Source organism: Acomys minous, assembly GCF_964271855.1.
Source record: "Acomys minous genome assembly, chromosome: 15".
In the NCBI taxonomy this organism is placed as follows: domain Eukaryota; kingdom Metazoa; phylum Chordata; class Mammalia; order Rodentia; family Muridae; genus Acomys; species Acomys minous.
Genome location: NC_140497.1, coordinates 4,941,421 through 4,964,089, shown reverse-complemented (window position 1 = coordinate 4,964,089; position 22,669 = coordinate 4,941,421). Strand labels below are relative to the sequence as shown.

The 22,669-nt window shown below is 49.8% G+C and overlaps 1 protein-coding gene across 5 annotated transcripts in view; it reads right to left on the bottom strand.

Moving 5' to 3' along the window:
- MYO16 (myosin XVI) overlaps window positions 1–22,669 on the bottom strand; it is a 464,729-nt gene that overhangs the window by 45,328 nt on the left and 396,732 nt on the right. For all 5 annotated transcript variants that reach the window (XM_084759479.1, XM_084759478.1, XM_084759475.1 and 2 more), the window contains exon 32: window positions 18,386–19,594. In XM_084759479.1, the coding sequence (XP_084615605.1) occupies window positions 18,386–19,594 (1,209 nt within the window). The remainder of the gene's footprint in view (window positions 1–18,385; window positions 19,595–22,669) is intronic.

Here is a 22,669-nt window from a genome sequence, read left to right as displayed (position 1 = left end):
AAGCTGTGGGTTCCTTGCCCTAGGAGAACTCAGACGTGTCTGCAGAGTTTTAGTTGGAAGTCACAGCTGGAGAGGGGAGCCTGTGGCTGGCGTCTGGTGGGTGGAGGCCAAGGTACAGCAGAACCTCTGATGGGACCCAGGAAGGCTGGCTGCAGACCATGGCTTACCTAGCCTGGAACAGGGTGTCCTTTGCCTGGATCTCCCTCTCTGAGATGATGTCTGCTAATGCTGCATGCCTCTATTGCTCTACGGTTTCCAGGTTCACCCGAGTTAAGATGCGCATGTTCCCCAGCATGGAGAAGGCCCTCCTAGGCTCTGCTGGCCCCAGCTTTGTCCTTGTCAGCTTCGGCTCTATGCATTCTTCCCACCAGAGATTCCCAAGCTTGGGGGTGGGGGGAGTAAAAGCTCTGTGTTCATTCACGACTCCGCCTCCACCTGAAGGCCTCCCAGGCGACCCCCAGCCAGTCTCTCTAGTGCTTCTCACAGGCTGGTGCATCCCTTCTCTCTAGCTTGCCTGTGTCCTGCCTCCTTCCTCTGGCACGGCGGTACACTTAATTCAAACACATTTTCTGATGCGTTTACAGTATCTACAGCATGCCTAGCACGTAGAGGGAACTCAATAAATCATAGCAGAGAGAAAGAGACAGGCAGGTAATGTCAGGCATGCTGTAATCCCAGCACCCAGGGGGCCAAGCGCAGAACTGCCGTATGTTTGAGACCAGCCTTGGCTGTGGGATGAATATCGTGTTTGCTAGAGCTACATAACAAGACTCTGTAATGTCAAGGAAAAAAGAAATAAAGGAAAGAAGGAAGACAAAAGAAGGAAGGAGAAAGGGGGAAAGAAGAAAACAGTGAACATACTGCCAACCCGGCTCCAGAAGCTTCCTTTTCCAAGTATAGCCACACCTCCCACAATGGTAAACTAGCTGTGTCTTTGCTGAGACTTCCTTCCTAGCAAGCCTGAGCGGTGGCATGGAGCAGGTGGTAACTCCTCCCCATGCACAGGCCATGGCTGGAGGCTAGTATGTAGGGAAGGGTTTCGTGTTGGTGGTAATGACACGCGTTTGGTTCTAATCGCTGCTTATTTCAAATTACAAGGTGAGGACAACATCCCATGGCACAGTGGACGTTTTCTCTTACTCAAAACAACTCAGCTCTTTGCTTTCCACAGAAGCTCAGCAACCTGAAGGAGGAAGCACTGGTGGGTATTCACAGTCAGTCAGTGCCTGGCCCGGTTTGAGGTTTTTGTCATTGTCCTGCCATTTATAAATATGCAAGGCCTGTATGTATTAAGGGGTTTGTTTTGATTTGATTTTTTAGTTAGTTTAAAAAAATATATTACTTTATGTTGCTTTGAGATCTCTTACTTCTGGCGGGGACTGGCATTCTTCACCTGAGTATGTGTGACTCTGGAATTTTGGTGGCCCTGGGGGGGGGCAGCTTCCATCTCTGAGGTACAGTGCCAGTTCCAAGAACACCCTCTAAGGGTGTCATTTCTTAGGATCCCAGAAGGGGCAGGTGATTACTCCAGGGTAAGGGCTTTCGGGACACCCTTGAGGCTTCAGTTAGTGAGTAGTCAGAGGGTGTATGAGGCCTCCCTGACACAGGATCCTTGGAGATGCGCAGGAGAGCCTGGAGGGTGGGAACGTGCAGGGGACAGCACCGTGGCACCTCTGCGTGGGAGGAAGGAAGAATGGGACGGGTTGGAGGGCAGAACTGGGTGTATCAAGAGAAAGAGGCCAGATCTGCTGCAGCTTTGGGGGTGGGGGTGGAGCCTGCTCTGTCTGCTTCATCTCTAGCTGGCTTCCTCCAATTGCCTTGTGCATGAGCCAGCGGATGAAGGAACGGGATAAATCTTCACCTGGCAAAACCTCATGAGCTTGGAGGTGAGGCTATAAATAGAAAAGCTGGAAGGACTTAAGCCTGGTGCCCTGCGGAAGGGCTGGGCAGTAGCGGGAGGGGCAGGCCAGTGAGCGCCCTCCCTTGGGAGGAGTCCAGAGAGAGAGGCAAGGTTGAAGATTCTGGGTCTGCATGGGGGTGCCTTGGATGGGCCGCCACGCACCTGGGCAGCAGTCTTTGAACAGGGGTATTTGTTACGAAGAAGCCCTAGGCACAGAGAATTTCTCCCAGGAAGGGTGATTCTTAAGAGTCAGTGTGGAAGGAGAAGGCAGCCAGGGGCAAGCGAGGTGAATTTACAGAAAGGAAGGTACAAGCTGGGGTCAGGGAAGGCGTATTGGCTTGGAGTGGGACTGGACCAGCCAAGGGCAGAGAGTTAACTTACCAAAGTTCAGCCAAAGAAAATGTGCACCCAACAGGCAGTGGAGTGTTTCTTTAAGAGAAATGATTTTTTTAAAATGTCTTTTCTCTGTTAGTTACCATCTTAACCTGAGATAACCTCACTCTGTGTGGTGTGTTTCGGAATCGTATGAGCTGGGATCAGGGTTTCAGTAACACGGGAGCAGTCTAGGAGACTTAATGCCGAGGTTGCTGTGTGAGGCAGAGACTATGGAAGGGCGTGGCTCAGACTCATCACAGGCACCATGACAGGAGGATTCCCCCCCCCTGGGAAAGGCCACTGTGCTGCTCTCAAACAGCACAGCACCTGCCATCTCCCACTTGGCATTAAGGAAAACTTAAAGTGCAGAGGGAGGGCCTGGGACCACCTGCCCTCCACCACACACACCCAAGCTCTTGCCTTTAGGATTCAGAAATTACAGCTCAGTGCTGGTAGCAAACACACAGAGGCGGTATATACTAAGACCTGGATAGGCCTGCTGTGGCTGGAAATGCATCGGCAGTGAGTTCACATCAGGCTATCTTTAGCCTGTGTTGCATGGAGCGAGCTCTTTTAGGCCTCGGCTACTGCTCGTTCTTCCATCACTGTGCAAGAGAACCACCACTCGCACGGCTGGACTCGTGGGGGTAGGCTGATGGCCCAGCGCTTGCCTGACATGAGCATGCGCCAGGACCTGGGTTCAGCTCCCATATGGCAATCCACAAATGAGCCCAAAACTCCAAGAAACAGAGGTTCAGTTGCTGATCCTCGACTCTGCTACAGCCTGTGGGCTGTGGAAAGCTTTCTTTCGGCACAGCCTCGTGGTCTTTCAGAAAGATGAAAGTCAGTGGAAAGAGTTCTGCAATGCAGCAGCTCTTTGGAAGCTCTGACTGGGAGGCCTCCCAGCTGGAGACAAGGGTAGGGTATCCCCGAAGGAGAATCTGTGTCAGGACACGAAGGCAGCAGACAGTCCTGGAGCCTGCTCTGTCCAGCATCTTTCTCATCCACCATGAGCATGTGCAGCCATGGCACAAGTGTGTGGAAAGAAGCTGTGGCAATGCTGGGCACACAGCATCAAGGAGTTTCCAGCCGCCCCTGTCCGTGCGGCAGCCGGACCAGTTAACACAATGTTTATTGGATGTGCTTCTGTGAGAGTGTATGACTCCAGAAACCCCACAGCACAGCCCTGTAGCCCTTGGGAATTGTCAGTATGGATGAAGCTGAACGGTTCCCCCCTGTTCCAGTTTTAAAGGTCTATGCAGGGGAGCTAGCCAATCCAAAATGAACTCAGTAGTGCCTGTCTCATTCATTTTGCTCTGTGTGTGTGTGTGTGTGTGTGTGTGTGTGTGTGTGTGTGTGTGTGTTGCCTTGTGGGTTTTCCGTTTGTATATTTTGGCTTCTATTTTTGTTTTGTTGTATGTGATTCTTTTTTTAAATTTTATTTCAAAGAAGAGAGACATAGAGTGGGGTATGTAAGGAGAATCTGGGAGGAGTTGGAGAAGGGAAAAGTGATCAAAATATATAAGAAAAGCATGGAAAAATTTCAATACACAACAACAAGATGATGCATTGGCATACAACACACACACACACACACACACACACACACACACACACACACACACACACGTTCAGAGTGGGGCTTTGCAGCTGCTTTCCCATGATGCTCCTGCTCCTGGGGAGGTGACTCTTCAGCAGTAAGGACAAGGATGCCTTCCCAGAGGGCTGAGTTGGGTGGAAGTGGAAATGTCTGCTTGTCCCACTCGTAACTCTGACCGCCCACTCTGCTAAGCATGGAGAGGTGCTTTACCATAGAAAACACCAACAGAGGCAGCAGGCTGGTGTCCCCAACAACATATGTGCCCAACTGGGGAAGAGCGCAGAGATGGTAAAGCTAGGGAGTGACTGTCAGCGTAAACAAGGCTCTCAGACCCAGAAAGCGCACATAAAATTAAGTCCTGCCAATTTTCTTTTAAATTTAACTCACTAGATCTTTTTTATTTTGTCCTGTTTACTCAAAATCTGCTACAAAAGGGGGAATCCTTGAACCCAGAACCAGCTGGCCTGAGCCTGTCACTGCGTGATCACCTGGGCTGTGGGGTCTCTGATGTTGCTACTGGGTGGGCTGTGGTGGCAGAAGCCCTGAGGTGGTCCACAGAGGTGGCAGGGTGGCTGGCATCCTTCAGGCAAACAGCTGATGTTCCCTTGGCGGGGAAGGCGAGGGAAAGGGGAGGATCCTCAACCTTCTGTTGGAAGACCGCAACACCTGCTCTGGATGGAAGGCTGGTAATGCCACTCAGCGAATGGGGCACGGGCCAGGAAGAACCAACAAAGTGAAAGAGATTAAAGCAAACAGGCAAACTAGAATGCTGGTGTGTTGAAGTCTTCTCAGATGCCTTGCTAAGAACTCACTGCTAATGTGCCCACAAAAAACAAAACAAAGCAAACAAACAAACAAAAAAGCAGAAAACCAAAAAGAACAAAAACCAAAAAGGCACAGGCCATGTCCAACAGAACAGGTCTGAAACATCTGGCTCCTGCTGCACGGACATAAGCCAAGGAGGACAAGCCGGGGCTCGGGTGACCAAAGCATAGACAGCTGGCATAGAGGGACAGTGTTTCAACAGGCTCTGTGCGCCACCTGCCCACACGGCACAGCGGCTACTCTGAGGCCTCCAGGTAACACCTGAAAAATCTCTGTGGGGATTGCACATCAGATTAAAAATCGCACCAGGCTGCTGAGACTGTTTTCTCTGATAGATAAGCCTTGGTTGGTGGCTCAGTTGCACCAGTGGTTGACAGACAGGCCCTGGTAATTCCTTCAGTCTCCAAAGTATGCCTTCATGGTGTACCCTCAACCCACGGCAGTGATGCCCGACACCCAGAGGGTGAGTGTCAAATAGGGAGGTAAGAACTGAATCATCTGTGGGATCACCAAATGGCCAGTGGGTGCTGGTGCTTCCCTTCCCATGAGGCACCTCAGGGAGCAAACGGTGACTCCTCAACAGAAGTGACATACATCTGAGCCTCCCAAACCAGAAAGACCATGAACCCCAGGTTTTCTGAATGTTGATATACCCAAAGTGAAAAATTATATAGCATGGATTCATGCACAGTGTTATAAAATACCATATAAAATCACCCTCTTGTAGGTGTACAAAGTGCACGTAACATACATGGATTTCAGGTTTACGATAGGTTCCGTGCCCAAGACATGCCACTGGGTATATTCAAGTACTCCAAAACTCAGAAAACTGTATAGTCTGTTTTACGTTTATAAGTAGCTGGCTTTAGAAAGAAAACGAAAGCTAGCCTGGCATGGGCACACACCTTTAGTCCCAGCACTGGAGGCAGAGGCAAGAGGATCTCTGTGAATTTGAGGGTACACAGTGAGGCTATGTAAATATCAAGAAAACACATCTGCCCTTACCATGCACCCTGATGTCTAGTTCAAAGCCTCTCAGTGTGAGTCCTGCTCTGGCCTCCATGCAGAGGACAGACATCCTCTCACCCTGTCCCTTTCTCTCTCTCCCCTCCAGGCTACTGTACCCACTGTGGGGGGAAGGAAAGGACCGAGCATGTGTGCATTGGTGAATTAATTCAGTGGGTCTGGGTAAGCGCTTAAAAAGCAAAGGGAAGAGAAGAACACTTAGAGTGAAAATGTGGCTTTTCACTAGTATGCTGTGCAAGCACAAGGACCTGAGTTCAAATCTCCAGCATCCATATAAACAGCAAGATGTGACTGTATGTACTTGTGACCCCAGTGCTCAGAGGCAGAGATGGGAGGGACCCTGGGATTCAGAGGCCAATCAGTCTAGCGAGTCTATGAGCTCCTGTGTGAGACCCTGACTCAAAAGACTGAAGTGCAAGATACCTGCTGTTGATCCCTGGCTTACATGGGGCATGCATGCATGCAACACACACACACACACACACACACACACACACACACACACACGAGAGAGAGAGAGAGAGAGAGAGAGAGAGAGAGAGAGAGAGAGAGACAGAGACAGAGACAGAGACAGAGACACAGAGACACAGAGACAGAGACAGACAGAGACAGAGAGACAGACAGAGACAGACAGAGACGGAAAGACAGAGAGACACACAGAGAGACACACAAGTATATTCTCAATAAGCAAATCCTCTTAACGATTTCTCTAAGTCTGTTTAAAATTCTGAGGCAAACAGTAACACTGAGTATGAAGGCTAGTTTTATTTTGTTTTAGTTATAATTTTGCCTGAAATTAACTGAGTTTTTGTTTTGTTTTATGCCCTTGAAGGAGCTACGTGTCTTGAGGCCATGTCAAAGAATAATTTCATTACCTGTTACATGAAACGTGTTTTCCAAAGTTGTCACTGAGGCTTCCTCAGATGTTTTTAATCACACAGACGCAGAGACACACTCTGATTCCCAGATGGGTCCAATCAGCACACTCTCTAATGACCATCTGATTAAGCAGAGGGTTTGATGATTTCCCAACACCACACACCAGGCTCAAAGCCTTTCCCCTTGCCCCCCTCCCCCACCCGTAAACTAGACTAACGACTTCAACCCGGGTGAAAGAACAGCGGAGAACCCCCACCAAGGCAATGAAAGTCATGCTACTAATTGGGGCCCCCTGTTCTGGCGAGGCACATGAGCGATCTGGACAGATCCCTGTCGTTGCTGATACAGATGGATGTAGCAAGGAGCCGGGGCGGGTGGGGGGGGCCAGTACTTGGGGAGCAGAGGGTGAGAGGAAGTCTCTGTGGATCAGCCACTGTGGATAACATTTCCACAAGGACAGGAGGTGATTTATCTATTAAACATCTCGTGGAACTCTGGTCCTAGACACACATAGAAGTAGCAAAACACTCAGGGACAAAGTCAATACTCAAAAACTGTAGAAGATGCAATTTTTCCCCATAGGATGTGCTGCTGGGCATCCGTTACTAGGATGTGCAGACTGTCAGGACCGCTCTCAGTCAGGTGAGATGTGTGTATGTCTTATGTCGCCCTAGAGACAGGCTTATGCTGCAAGGCAGGACACGATGCCTGAGAACTGGGGCTGAGGAAGAGTGCTTGGGCCATGCAGATGTGACTGTACTAGCACTGGCTTCTGTCTCCACAGGCTCCTGTGTTAGGTGGCGGTGTAGTTAGGGAGGTAGAGATGGAGACGCGGCCTTGCTGGATGAAGTGGGATGTTGGGAGCTGGGCTCTGGGGTTCCAGCCAAGCTCCTCTTCTGGCCCCAGCCTGTGGTCTGTCTCTCGTTCATCCCCAACACGTGACCAAGGAGCCTCTCACCTCTAGCGCACAGCTATGAGCCGCCACTATGCCCTGTCTTCCCCACAATGACGGGGCCAAGGTAAACCCTTCACCTTTAAGTCTCTTCTTTGCATGTTTTTGTTACAGCAACGAGCTCTGTGATTAACATGCCCTGATTCCTGGTTCCCAGACCAGCCTGCTTGGCTATGGCTTCCACCTACCATGCGGCCAAGCTTCGTGCTCTCACACTCCTCTCCACACAGAGGGAAAATGGTAAAATCAAACTCCCCAATGCACACTCTGTCCCTTGAAAACACTCCTGTGTGTAGACATTTCTCTGGAGGATTATGCTTGGTCACGAGCCATGGTTTGGGGCATGAAAAGGCTCTTTTGGTGTCTTTTTGTTTGTTTTTAAGGGACTTTGAGTAAAGCTTAAGTTTTCAGACATCATGGTACAGTCCATGTTGTGTGGTGAGTCAGGGAAGTCTCCCCACTCCCTGGCTGCGCTAAGCAGCATGTGGGGAAGAGGCGGCTCCTGTCGTCCTGTGTCCTCTCACCACATGGGTATGAATGAGAAAACTGCCGATTTCTAAGAGAGACCAGGATTTCACAGCTGGGGCCCAAGATGATTTGACGTAACGAAGGGAGGTAAGTGTGGCCCTGGACAATGTGGTGTTGCGTGTGGTCAGCTCTGAGGCGATGTGGAAGGTTCTAGGCTGTTTGTAGCAATGATGACAGTCAGGCACAAGGAGGTCATTACACTGGTAACCAGAAATCAGAACCGCCTCCCAGTTTTAGAACAGTGAGCGGTCAGCTTTGGTCCCTCTACAAGTAAAGATAGCATTGGTTCTTTTCTCTTTTAATTCTGTGTGTGTGTGTGTGTGTGTGTGTGTGTGTGTGTGTATGTGTGTGTATGTGGTATATGTGTGATATGTATGTATATATGTATGTGTGTGTGGTGTATGTATGTGTGTGTGTGTATGTGTGTGTGTGTGTATGTCTGTATGTGGTGTGTGTGTGGTGTGTATGTATGTGGTGTGTGTATGTGGTGTGTGTATGTGGTGTGTGGTGTGTATGCATTTGTGTGTATGTGGTGTGTGTGTGGGGTGTGTGTGTGGTGTGTATGTATATGTGTGTGTATGTGGTGTGTGTGTGTGGTGTGTGTGGTGTGAGTGTGGTGTGTATGTATGTATGTGTGTGTGTATGTGGTATATGTGTGTGGTGTATGTGGTGTATGTGTAGTATGTATGTATATGTGGTGTGTGTGTACATATCTGTGTGGTATCTGTGTGGTATGTATGTATGTGTGTGTGTGTGTGGTGTGTACATATGTCTGTATATATGTGGAGTGTGTGTGTATGTGGGGTATGTATATGTGTGTTGTATGTGGGGTATGTATGTATGTGTGTGCATGTGGTATGTACATATGTCTGTATATATGTGGAGGGTGTATGTATGTGGGGTATGTATATGTGTGTTGTATGTGGGGTATGTATGTATGTGTGTGCATGTGGCATGTGTGTATTTGGTGTATGGTGTGCATGTATATGTGTGTGTGTTGTATGTGTGGTGTGTATGTATGTGTGTGTACATGTTTGCACGCACATGAGCTTGTGTCTGGAGACCTCAGGTTGATGTTGGGAATCATTCTTCCACTGAATTCATGACCACAGACTTGCTCAATCAAGCCCAGAGGTCATTGGTTTGGCCAGTATTGCTAGGCAGCTTGCTTATCTAGCATTCCCCACTTGTGCCTTTGGAGGTGGGGCACTACGGCACCTGGTAGGCATTCATTTGAGTTACTAGGGTTCTAGGCCCCTGTCTTAATTAGGGCTTCTAGTGCTGCCATGAAACATCATTACCAAAAGGCAAGAGGAAAGAGTTCACTTGGCTTACATTTCCATATTACTGTTCATCATTAAAGGAAGTCAGAACAGGAACTCAAACAGGGCAGGAACCTGGAGGCAGGAGCTGATGCAGAGGCCATGGAGGGGTGCTGCTCACTGGCTTGCTCCCCATGGCTTGCTCAGCCTGCTTTCTTATAGAACCTAGGACATCAGCCCAGGGATGGCCCCACAGTGGGATAGGCCCTCCCCATCAATCACTAACTAAGAAAATGCCCTAAATGGAGACATTCTCTCCTTTCAGATGACTCTGCTTGTGTCAAGGTGACATGACATTAGCCAGGACATCCTCACACTTGTCCATCAAACACTGTAACTGCTAAGCCATCCCCCAGCCCTTGTGTGGGGTGGCGTCTTGGCCTGCACATCATTTTTGACCGTTTCTTCACAAAAGGAAATAAACACCGGATAGTGTGCTATGCATCAAAAGTGAGATGCAGGTCATTAGGGAGGCCTTCTTTTTCTCTTGCCTTAAAAATTGCAGGGTGGCTTCTCCTGTGAGCCCCCAGTGGCATTTTAATTTATAATCCAGGGTAGAGGCACACCATACACAATAGCTGTCGGCTTTGATGGGTCAAGAGGATGAGCACATTTCTACTGCTGAAGAAAGGCAGCCCATCTCTGAAGATACTGTGTTATTTCCAGAGTTTTAGGTGCCAGAATCTTCTGCTGACAGTGCATCCCAGGCCTAATGGCTTCTTGGCTCATCTATGCCAGGTGCACAGCTCTGGCGTGACTGACATGCTAGCTACTGTGAGTTTACAGACCAGATGAGAAGCCAGTTTCCTTGGATAACTCACACAACTCAGAGCTAAGTTTTCTACCACGCAGAACCAAGTATTTAATTGTGCACCAACTGCTTGGTTTTGTTCCATCCGTATCACAGAATCCATGATGTGGCAAGAAGGACTGGAAACGCCACCAATTAGGGATGGGGCGGCTTTAACATTTTCTCAGCCAATGACCACATGGGAGCCAAATACAGGTCCGAGGTCAGCGCTTGCTTTAGTCTTGTTGCTCACTTTGCCGCCTATCAGTGATAACTTCATCTCTGTGTCCGCAACATAGAGAAGAGTGAAGCCATAGCTATCTTCTTCTAGAATGGGGCTACAGATGACGCGGGAGCTTTGGGGTTATCTTTCTCCTGCCCTAATCAGGTGGCTGCTGAAGGCCACTGTCCATCACCTACGCCATCTTCTCCCAGCACATGCTGAGGGCTGTCTCACTGCTCATTTAATTTCTGGGGGTCCTGGTTAGATGCCTGACATCTTCTCGTGAGATGCATCCGATGTCCTCACTCCTACCAGGAGTCAATTGCTTTCCATGCATGCCTGTGGGCATGCCTGTGACGGAGCCTCGGTGTGGCTGGCTTTTAGTGATAAGAACCCAGCTCCTGGGTTAGTTTTCCCTTCTTTGTTGTGACGTAACTTCAAAGTTCAGGGGATGCAGTCCTTCAGAGTTCGGGAGGCATGGTGGGTGGGGCCAGCTCCTGCCTGCCAAGGCGGGAGGATGCTTTCTCCATTGATGAGGAGGCTGAGAGTGGGAAAGGCTGACTCTCAAACCCTTCCTCTGCTTACTGAGTCCAGAAACCCAGCCATGGGATGTGCTATCTTCTTCCAGGGAGGCTCTTCTCCTCAGTTAATCCTCTCTGCAAATGTCCTTACAGGCACCCCCAAATGCATGGCTCACAACACCCCAGCTATTCCTTAATTGCGCCAACCTGCCAACTAAACACTTCTCTGTCACACCCTAGGAGTGTCCAGTCAGAGTATGGAAGACAGAGGGACGCAGGGAGTAAGGGCGGGCTATCTCAGAATATGACGGACAGCGCTCCCCGCACCTTCTCTGCGGGACCCTACTGCAGCATGATTGAATTTGGGGACATTCTCCCAGCCACGAACCTGCTCCTGATGCCTCTCGGGAGTGCTGAAGGCAAGGCAAGGGTTCTATCTGCTGCTTGCCACATCTGCTCTTGGTAATGAGTTTGTCTTTAACTTCAGAAGGGAATTGCTTTCTCAGGCAGGGTCTCTGTATCATTGTTCCAGTGCTAATTGTTTTCAGAGACCAAAAATAGCACCATAGGTTTGGGAGCTAGGCTCTCAAGACTAAGATGTTAGAGTTCATGATTATGGTGCGGTGGTGGGGGGCTGTCTTTTAATCCTGAAGGCCTCAGCTTGCTCCTTAGGAAATAGGGAGGAATCACTCTGACCAATAGGAGCTCCACAGGCATAGCTGCTGTGCTGTGGAGGATGCATCACACTCCACACAGTGTGTCTGGGTGCTCCCACTATCAGGGTCTGCCCACAGCAGCATGGCCACCACCACCGTGCTGTATCTCCCTCCTCTGCAGCTGTGTTTTGTTGTGGAGAAGATTCTAATGGTCATGCCTAATTTCTAAGGGACAGAGAGGAGAAACGGAAGGGCCAGAGCCTTACTAGGAAGCTGTAGAGCAGTTCCTGGACAGAAACCTGACATTGCTCTGGGCCTGGGTGGCGAGAGCCATCTTCTGCCTGGGCCTGGGCAGCAAGAGCCATCTTCTGTCCTCTCCCTCTCTTCCTTTGTATCCAAGACTATGCTCATGGGTCTGAGCTCACACATCTCACGGCACGTTGTGTTTACTTTCTATGGGCAACTCTGGGTGTCAACACGAATTCAGCCACTACAGTCGCCCAATCTTTCTTCTTGTTTGTCGGGGCTGGCCTAGCCCCCCTGAGAATCCCAGGTGTAAAAGGAACTTTTATTCACCCATTTCACTTGTTGGCTCGGAGGTTTACTGTCTCTGTCTGCTAACCTAGGCCTAGTCCTGGAAGCTTCTAGCTTTCATAGAATCTGACCTAGGCCTAGAGTGTTTTCAGCCTCTGAGACTTACTGCTTACATAATGCGCTCACCCTTACTTGTTCTTTCTGAGCTCTGGGCTGGCTGATTCAGCTCAGCTGTTCTGGCTCAAAATCCTCTCCCAGCTGACTTATTCGATCTGGCTTCTCTCTCGGCCTCTAAATTGCTCTGCTTGGCCTCAGACTAACTCCAGCAGTCTGTTCTCGTCTTCCGGCTTCTTCTTATTCTCTGGCTCATTCTGTCTTCACCTGGGTCCAGCTTGTTCTCTCATTGCAGCCCGTCTCTCTATTGCTGTCCAGGTAAAACTGCCTCATCTCTCCTCATTCTCTGTGTCGTTCCCTTAAGTAGCTTCCCTTCCCTTCTCCTCTCATGAGAGTTGGGCGTATCCTATTCTGTCAAATCTTTCTGTGATTTGTCACTTTCCCTGCCACTCAATTCAACATCACTTTCAAACATGGGTGTTTCCTTCTACAAACTAACTTTACCTTCATTTGAGATTAAAGGCATGCACCACCGTGCCTGCATCTAAGCTTTTCTTTACCTGATGCTTGCTCTACACCAAGCTGGCCTTGAGCTCAGATCTGCTTACCTCTGTCTTCTGGATTAAAGGCATGTTTATATACCAGCCAACCAGCCAGATCACACAGACCTAGAAGATCTTTGGACGTGATCTCTTACCAGAGCAGCCATGCTCTGAATTAAAATTCCTGTACACACGGGGACAACACCTGCTCCTCATACTGACTGAAAATGTGCTTTGTGGGCACATCTGATGCTCCTTGCCATCACTAATCCCAGGCCACTGCTACTGTGTGTAAATCAGAGGACATGTATGAAGTTCCGCCCACCACACACGTTTGGAACGCTCTCACCCATGGGTCCACCACACTTCGCCTCATGCCACAGGTTGCTCCTCCACTGGAAGCCTCTCCCTGAGGTGGGAACCCCACGCAGCCTGGGAGAAGGCAGAGGCAGCAGTCATTTACAACTTTGGATTTCCAGTCGTGTGCCCTGTGCTTAGACTCTGAGTTGCTGGGTGACTGTAATGGAATTCATTCTACAAGTCCGCACAAGTCTGGCTGTACAATTTGCTTATACGAATTATTGGGTATTTAGAGGGAGAAACTATGGTAATTTGTGGGATAAATGTCAAACTACAAGCACCTAGGCATTTACAAAGTCTTTCCAAATATTACAGAGGGCAAAGAGCTCTGCCTTTTGCAAGGATAAATTTGGCTACCAATCAGTGTATAAAAAGCCAAAGAACATTCCTCAGTGTAACAGACTGGAGTATGACTTTCCCAAACATTGGAGAATCAGAAACGCTCAACTGTGTGGCTACAGATCCCAAGCCTCATACCCTTGCTTGATTCCGAGGGGCCAAGAAATAAGTGAAAAAAAAATTTCCTGTCTGTCAGAGAGACAGATATACTACCCCAGAGCCTGTGGCATGGACAGGGTCACAGGTCTGGTGAGACGAGGACAGTTGCCCAGTTCCTCTTTAAATTCTGTCACAAGTGGAGACCAGCCTTCTCTGGGGATGCCAATCTCATCTCTCCAAGAGAGTTTCCCATCTGGACACTGAGGAGAATTTAATGTTGATTCAAGACAGTTCCAGAATGCAAGGGTATGAATACTTTGTGCTCATTCCTAAGAGGTGAACTGCTGGGTTAGAGGAGACTGTGGGCGGCTGCAGGTCAGTGAGGAGACTCACACAGCAGTGTGACCGTGTGCTGGGTCTGTCCACACCCTTGGTAATATTCACGAGCCTTAGGGCTACTGCCTTTGACTTCCATCCAGGAGCATGCCCACACTCAAGCACACTCCACGGAGGATGACATGTGGGGCAGAGGGAGAACTGAGCAGCCTTGGACATGATGACACAGGCTCTGCCCATGGGCGAGAGGCCTGAGCGAAGCCTCCTATTATTTGAGGTCAAGATTTGCATAAGGCAGACGAATTTCTTGTGCTGCCATCTCATCTGAATACATCAGAGATTAAACGGCAATACTGTTGTAATTTCTGCTTCAAACACCATCGGCAGAGAGCAGGCATGTGCGAACAGGGTGAGAAGGCAGGAATTCCTGCTGGCAAGTCAGGAGTCGGGAGGCACCTTGCTTGCTTCTCTATGCCAACAATGCCCAGGTGCTTGCACTGTACCTGGCACAGAAGCATCAAAGCTTCATGAGATACTGACCCAAGACGCCACTGACATTGTCTTCCAGCATAAGATAACGTGGAAATTCTAAATTTCAGTCTTTCACATTTAGCAGTGTCTGGATGGAATACTTAGAAACGTGTATTTTCCCCTATAGCGCTTCTGGGAAGTGTCGCCAAAACTGAATGGGGGCTCTGGCCGGGCTGCGTTTTCGTGGCCTGCAAGGCCTGCGCACCGCTGTGCGCTGTGGGTAGTGGGACTGGCACCCTCACTGGAGCAGAGTGGGAGCAGTGACTGCTCGGTCTGAGGGAAAGGGACTCAGGAATGCACGTTTCCCCTTGAAGAACACGTACACGGGGTGTTTAACAAAGACTTGCCCCTGGCATGTGCTTCTGGGTCACCCAGTGACACCCAGTGACAGGGATGGGGGTGGGGTGGGGGTGGGGGGCAGAAGAGACAACACAGCACAGGCCACAGGGTGCCCTCCGTAACCTAGTCCCTGTGGTACATTCACAATCATCCTCAGGCGATATTTAAGCCCTTCTAAAACAAACAACATTATGAAATGAAAACACCATTCTAATAAAACTTCATTTGTCAAACTCTGACTCCCAAACGCAAAGTATCTGTATCCGGAATGTTTATGTAACCGAGTAGAATGCTCGAAATGTACAGTAACTTCCACCCGGGCTAACCCACCCTTAAGCGAGCGCGCTGCGAGCGGCTGGACCCAGGAGACATCTCTGTGTCTGTCTCCATCTATACTTAATGCCGCGATGCGCATCTCAACTGCTCTACTGAAGGTAGATTTTCCCATGGAATGAACATTCAGCCCAGCTACTGCATGGAAGGTGTGGTGCACAGCAGCCTCCAGCTGTTATCTACGCCTGCACTGTCTGGATTCACGAGGCCAGGAAGTAATGAAACGAGTGTTTCTTTTTTCTTTTTTAAGGAATAGCTTGTGGGTGAGACTCGCCTTAACTCTGCCTGGCTCCTTCCCACTTTGCTCCCCAGACGTCTACAGTGTGCTGTATTTTCATGGACGCCTCATCTCCGGATCCTCCCCAGTGGGTGAAGAACGTGCTCCCACTGACTTTCACTATGGAGTCACTCGGATAAACCCATCAGGCCTGAACTGCCACTCAGAGCAAGGGTGCCTCCTAGTGGCCTGGCCTCGCCCACTGTTCGAATTGGGCCTCATGCTTTCTTTGCTTTCTTTTTAATAATTAATTAATTTAATTTACATCCCAACTGCAGTTCCTCCTCTCCTCCCTGCCCCCCCCCCCACCCTCCCACCCTTCCTTCATTTCTCTTCAGAAACGAGGCCTCCCATGGGTATTAATCAGCCCTGGCATATCAAGTTGCGGTTAAAGACGAGGCTTGTCCTCTTCTCCTGAGATTAGACAAGGCAGCAAGGCAGGAAAGGGTCCCACAGGCAGACAACAGAGTCAGAGACAGCCCTTGCTCCCACTGTTAGGAGTCCCGCAAGAGAGCAAGCTACACGACTGCAGCATATGTGTGGAGGGCCTAGGTCAGTTCCCCGGAAGGCTCCCTGGTTGGCGGTTCAGTCTCTGTGCGCCCCTACGAAGGCCTCAAATTTTCAAAGGAAGCGACTAGAAATAATTAGCATGGTAATCAAATCACCAGATGAAAACCATATGTCAATTAGCCAGAACTTTAGCTTTTGTAGAGCAAAGGCAGATAATTATCTAGTTATTTTTCACCTCAAGGCCCAAATCGTTTTTTAGAATTTTATATGACTGTTAACCTGTAATCTGAAAAGTACATGTTCAACATATGTGGGTCTTCTCCACCCAAGCTCTATAACTTGTCACACTGTGTATTTAACCCCTTCACACACACACTCCAATCTTTTCTCAGGCAGAGTTGTGCAAAGGATTATGGGAAAGGGTTGTTCTAGGCAGACCCACTGTCATCCTGTCAGGCTTTAACTCCCACTAGCCAAGGAACTCTGAGCAAACTTATGATTTCTCTGAGCCTTGGTTTCCCTACCTGTAATTTGGGCATTTGTTGCAGGTACCTCAGAACAGAGTGTGGGAGCAGCAGGCTGCTGGAACAGTGCCGGAGCCCCACTGCTCTTACCCAGCACTGCTAATCTTTTCAGTGCATGTGACAATTCTCCAACTTTGTGCTCTGTACTATTAGAGTTTACATGATTCCTTGGCTCACAGGGAAAATCCAAAGCCCAGCGTGGTAACTCACGCCTATAATCCCAGCACCCTAGAGGCTAAGGCAAGGGGACTGCCACAAGTTAGAGGCCAACCTAGGCTACATATTGAGACTGTCTCAAAAATAAACACAAAAGAGTACTATTTTAATTAACACTGTTACACATGAAATCCTACAGAGAACAGTCATGGGATAAAATCATACAGCAGAGAACCTCACTTCTGCATACAATTTCTCACTCACTGTTGCATAACACATTTGTACCCCAAATACCTACAACGAGGGATTCACTGACAGCTTAATGCCCCCAAGGTCACCATGCCAAAACAAAACCAGAGAAACACACAAACCATGGTGCAAAATGTGCACGCGAGCCTCCACGCCTCATGGCCATCCAGGAATGAATCTGAACCACTGCTGGTGCCCACCACCAGGGCCAACTAGCCACACACTAGATGAGCCAGTGCCCGGGGCGATCTTAGGTATAAAAATGTCTTTCAACATAAGGAGGCCAAAGGCAACTGGGAATGTTGAAGGAAGCGATCCCTGGGCTACAGTACACTGTGAATAACAGCCTGCGGACCCTTCAGTAGAAAGTGGATTTACTCTCCTGAGGATAAGACTATGTAAGCCAGAATAGTCATGTCAGCCTCGCCAGCACACAGCAGGGTCGTCAAAGCCCTGGCTTCCATATCTCACCATAAGCCCTTTCACATTCTCACAGAGCAGCTTGCTTTACCTCACAAGCAAACGTGTAAACCCATTCCCCTCCCAGGCCAGGGAGAACCTGCAAGTGAGCGTCAGGAACTCCTGCATCCGAGCAGGGAAGGCTCGGCTCTTATTCCTAAGCTCTGGTATTATAGCAGTGACCATAAACGGTTCAAATCATTTTTTTTAAAATCAGATCAGATTATAATGATTTTGTGAAAACTCAAAGTAGGAACATAGCTGTGCTATAATTTCTCAGTCGCAGTGCAGCTGATTTTACCCGGGGAGGGGAGCAAACACAGGACATGCCTGGAGGCCGCTGACACTCCTCATTGGCTTTGATGTCTGGAGGCTTCACTGTGCGTATGTGTGTCCATCTTATGCATGGGCACTTGTGGAGGCTAGAAGAGGCCTTCAGATGCCTTGGAGCTGGGGATGCAGGTGACTGTGAGCTACGTGATGTAGGTGCTGGAACAGAGCCTGCACCCCAGTAAGAGTAACAATCACTCTTAACTGTTGAGCCGTCTCCCCAGGTTAGAAACCTCAAGGGGGCTCTGTCTAGACTTATATGGACTTTACCACTTTTGATAGAAAGGAATCTACAAGAATCTACCCAGCTCTGACCTATAGGATGACATATTTAATGGGACTCCAGCACACTTTTGGAGTTTTAGCTCCAAATAGCAATTTTTGGGGGACACTACTTAATGCTTTCTTTTTAGGGTCCATTTTTGGCTGTCGGGATAAAGCAGGACTTGTAGAATTACAACATTTTTCTGCTCCTTACAAGTATAGTTGAATTTACTAATAGCCTATAATTAAGAAGAAATTGTTAGTTAAACAAATAATTAGCCGCACTGAGCCATAGCTGGGGAGTGGCTATTCATCCCCTTGTCAGAGGTCCTTAGCTCTGGCCTACTTTGCTCATATTGGGTTCCATTTTTTCCTAATTTTATTATTTAAGATCTCGCTTTCACCAAACCAGGGGAGCCAGCATGTTTGCACATTCCTCCTTGAGGAACAAGCAGACCATACACAGCAGGAATCCACGGGGTCTCTGCTTACCTTCAGCCTCCCTGATCCTGCGTCCCGCCGCAGACCTGCGTAGCACACTCCTTCCCGAGTTGAAAAGGCTGGCCAGCTCATCCAGTGGGCTGGACAGCGGCCTGCTGTTGGGTGGGCTGTACGGGCTTGGTGGGGAGAAAGTGGATGAGGCCTTCCTGAGGTCTGGTCTGGCTGTCCTTCCGGGTGAATACGGAGCCTTGGTAAAGGTGCTGCAGGGACCCAGTGCCGGGGCCGAGCTGGGCTTTGGCTGCGCTCTGGGCAGGTCAGGGTTAGTCGGTGCTTTAGCTGCAGTGATTAAGACAGAATCTGGCGGGAAGGCGAAGTGTGTGGGTGGCCGGCAGGGTGCAGGGGCTGCCCCAGAGGGTGCAGGAGGTGGTCCACAGGGTGCAGGTGGTGGCCCTGGGGGAGGGGGTGGCGTGGGAGGTGGAGAGACTCGGCTGGGCCCATTAAACACAGGAAAGCCAGGGGATGCTGGCTGGTCGTTATCTCCCTTCTGGGCTTTAGAGTGCTGTGGTGACAAGGGACTGGATCCTTCGGACTGCACCGGGTACTTGAGGTTGGTCTCCAGGACCGGTAGTTTCTTCACCTCCAAGGGCGTCAGTGGCGACTCGTCAGAAGCTGGGGAGCAAGTGACCGGAGTGGGAGGAAAGACAAGGAGTGGTGGCCTGTGGGGAAGCAGATTCGGGAAGGGTGGGGGGATGTCACACTCCTTCAAGGGCTGGCAGCTCTCCTCACCGGCCTCCAAGATGATAGCTTTTCTAGTCTCCAAGAACAGAGGAGGCGAGGCAGGCAGGAAGGTGAGCATCCCTGGGCCACAGCCCTCCTCAGGCAAGACGTACTTCATCTCCTCATACACAGACTCACCCTGGTCAGGGCTGTCAGTCTCAGATCCTCCTGCCCTGGCTGCATTCCCCACCATCTCGATGTACACAGGCTCAGTGTCATCCTCGTAGTCCCCATGTGGCAATGGCAGGTGCAGGGGCAGCTGGGGTGTACACTGTGGCACAGAGTCAGGCCTGGCCCACTGCACACTCAGTGTCCCTGCGGCCTGATGCCTGCCCGTCTGGCCCATCATGCCAGGAGGCCGTGGTCCCCAGATCTCCTCATAGGAGCCACTGAGCTTCGTATGGGGACTTCTCTTTGGCTTCCGAGGTGGAATCTTCTTCATGGTGCTATAATCATCACTGTGGGGTCTGGGCCGTGTCAGAGCTAAGGCAGGAGACAGAGATACAGGAGTCAGTAGGCAATGTGTCTCAGGGAAGCCAGGCCTATATGGAGCTGAGTGACCCTGCCATGGATCACCTTGGCTGCCATAGCCCCTGTGTCCTTGAGCAGAAGAGACTCCTGGCTTGTGTTTCTTCCAACTTATAGGACTCTGGAGGGGGACCTAGATGCCTGAGGCTTCTAAGGGAAACCATTTTTGGGTCTTGGTACCAGAGGAACAGGACGTCTACTTGGGAAGACGGCCCACAGAAAAGGAACTGCAACAGGTGCATTAGGAGGCAGCACCAACTCTCCAGGGTGACAGGACCTGGATGTTGCAAATGAGTGAGTGTATAAAACTATAATTGTGCAAGACGTCTGGGCACCCTCAGCCTCAATGTAGACACACATGATATGGGAAAGCCATTTCTTGAGAGGGCAGCTGGTGGGTGTAAGAAAACTGTTTTGCTGTGCTCCTGGAAACCTGGGCTCACACAGTAATGGAAATGGCAAAGAGTATGGTTGATTTTTTTCTACCTCTGTGGCCATCGTTGTATGATGGTGTCACACCGGGCCTCCCACAAACAGGCAACTACCGTAAACAGAAGATGCTAAAGCCCCAGTCCCCTAGTGAATACACATTTCAACTTCCTAGAGTGTAGTGAGAAAAAAACCCACAGAAATATTGTAAGAGTATTTTTTTTAATACCAGGTGTGGGGATATGGGGCTGCTTTGCTGCAACAGCTGACTATGATTTGCCTCGTGCTCTAGCAGATGTGGTGGTTTTGCCAGCTGCAGACAGTTCCTGTGACTGTGTGACATTTGGAATCCTGGGGACTTTTCAGAGGGGATATAAACGCTAGAGCCCCAGTAGGCGGTTGGATGTCAGTTGTTAATTGCTGTTGGTTGTGGCTTGTTAAGTAGTCATGTGTAAAGAAGAAACAAGAAATTAGATATCATGACGGCCAAGATCAAACTTGCTCCAAGGAGCTCGATGCCCCTAATCAGCAGGAAGTCATCTGATGATAACATCGCTCTTTCCTCTCTAGCCTTTTTTCTCTCTTGTCTAGTGTTAGGGGATTTAAAGGATAGAGGGGAAAGGGTGGAAGAAAGAAGAACCTGCAAAGTAGCAAACACTGGCTACACCAGAGGGCTGACCCGCAGCAGTGCCTGAGCGTTCCCCAGACTGTCTGGGAAGCCACATGGCCCAACACCACTGCAGAGGCACTTCATAGGCTCAGACAGGAGCAGAGCTGTAGTGGGAAAGCGTTGCCCCTAGCTGGATTCTGATTGGGAGGGCCTCTGGCTGTCCTACAGGGGTGCTGATAGGGTGATGTTGAGAGACTCGGTCACGGTGGTACAGCTTCTGCCTGCTTCCTACTCTGTTAGGTGCCACGCTGAGTGAACCCTGACTTCACTTGAGAAGTGTGGGCACCTCACAGCAGCCCCTCCATGGGATGTATGGAGAGGCCTCAGGGAGAGAAAGACATGCCATGTGGAGTGGCTACCGAGCTGAGGAACCGAGGTCAGAAAGATCAAAAGACTTTCGCATCAGATCCAGCAAATTGTGACTCATGTCTTGTGAAGGGCCCCAGCTGCAGAGACAGCTATGATCATGATGTGAAGGAGACTGCTTGGCGTGACCAGCCATATTGTAGACCCATGAGAGGACACCGGCAACATACTTGGATTCAAAGTCACTGCCTTCTGGGAAGTTTGTTATGCAATCTTAGACATATCGCCCAGATATTGGCACCTGTGAGTGGACTGTAGCTGCTGCGGAGGGCTTCAGGCTGTGATGCGAGGTCACATGGAAAATGTCTAGCTGGCCTGGCTGTGGATCCTTCCATGCAGGGCAAGGCAGCTGCTTCTAGGGTGCTTCCAGCAGTACAACAAAGAGATGTGGCAAAGAACACAGTACCAAAAAGAAGCAGGGTTTTCTTGATCTATGAAGCCGCCTTTGCGTCCTGGTATGCTTTCAAAAGGGCACAGTGATCTAACATGGACAAATGACTTGGGCCTCCAGGAAACCTGCTCTCAAGTTTGAGCCAAGCACTTGCCAACACCACCCTCCATTAAGACTTCAGAGAGATCTGTGGTGTTCCGCATTGATCTCTCCAAAGAAGCAAGGCCCCGGGCCTAAGTGTTGCCTCAGACAGCGAAGAAAACCCAAGACAGAAGAATTTGTGGACATGGTTGCTGACTAATGAGATGTGTTAGGGACTGATTCACGAACAGCTCACAACGCTTTTAAAGGGACCGTGTCCACGTGCTCTGAAAACAGCAGGCGAAATGTCCACAGAAGAGATTCTGGCCCCTAGAAATTCGTGTGTGGGAAACAGGCTAAGAGAACACCAGCCCTGAGGCTATGCCACTGCCCAGAGGAAGGACTGTAATTCAAAGGGAGCCCCGAAGATCCCAGACCATCAACTTAAGAGCCTAGGAAGATGACAGTCAGAGGCAGGGCTCCATTCCTCATAGAGGTCCTAGCAACACTAGATGTCTGTTGTTCTAAATGGTATGTGCAGAAGACCCCGTGTGTCACTCACTTCCCCTTTCAGCCAGGAACGTGCCTGTCCAGCAGATGTGGACTGTTGCTTTAGTTCAGAAGTCAAGTGAACCTTATCCAAGTGGACATGAAGAGAAAGTCATGCCTTGAGGGGCCAGGAACACTTGTTCTGTTTAAGGAAGTTCAGCCCAAAGCTCAAGCTCTGGGGTCGGGGGGATGCTGGAAGAGGCTTTGGGGACCTTAGGAGGTGTGGCCCTATGTCACCTATGCGACTCTATGAGTAGAGAATGAATTGTTTCGCTTTCAGTGGAGTGAAGCCTACCGCGTTTTCCAAAACATTTGCCACAGATTCATATTCAGTCCTGTCAAGTGACTCAACGCATGTCTCCTTTCCCACACCTGGACAGGATGCTGGGACTGTCCCGGCAGATAGTGAGGCCGAGAAATACTTCATGTCTCCTGGTGACCTGCTTCTAGATCATTGTAGCCACCTTCTTTTGGGATCTTGAGTGGGAACCACCAGACAATTGGCATCTCCTGAGACCCAGAGCCTGAGAGACAGCAACAGCCA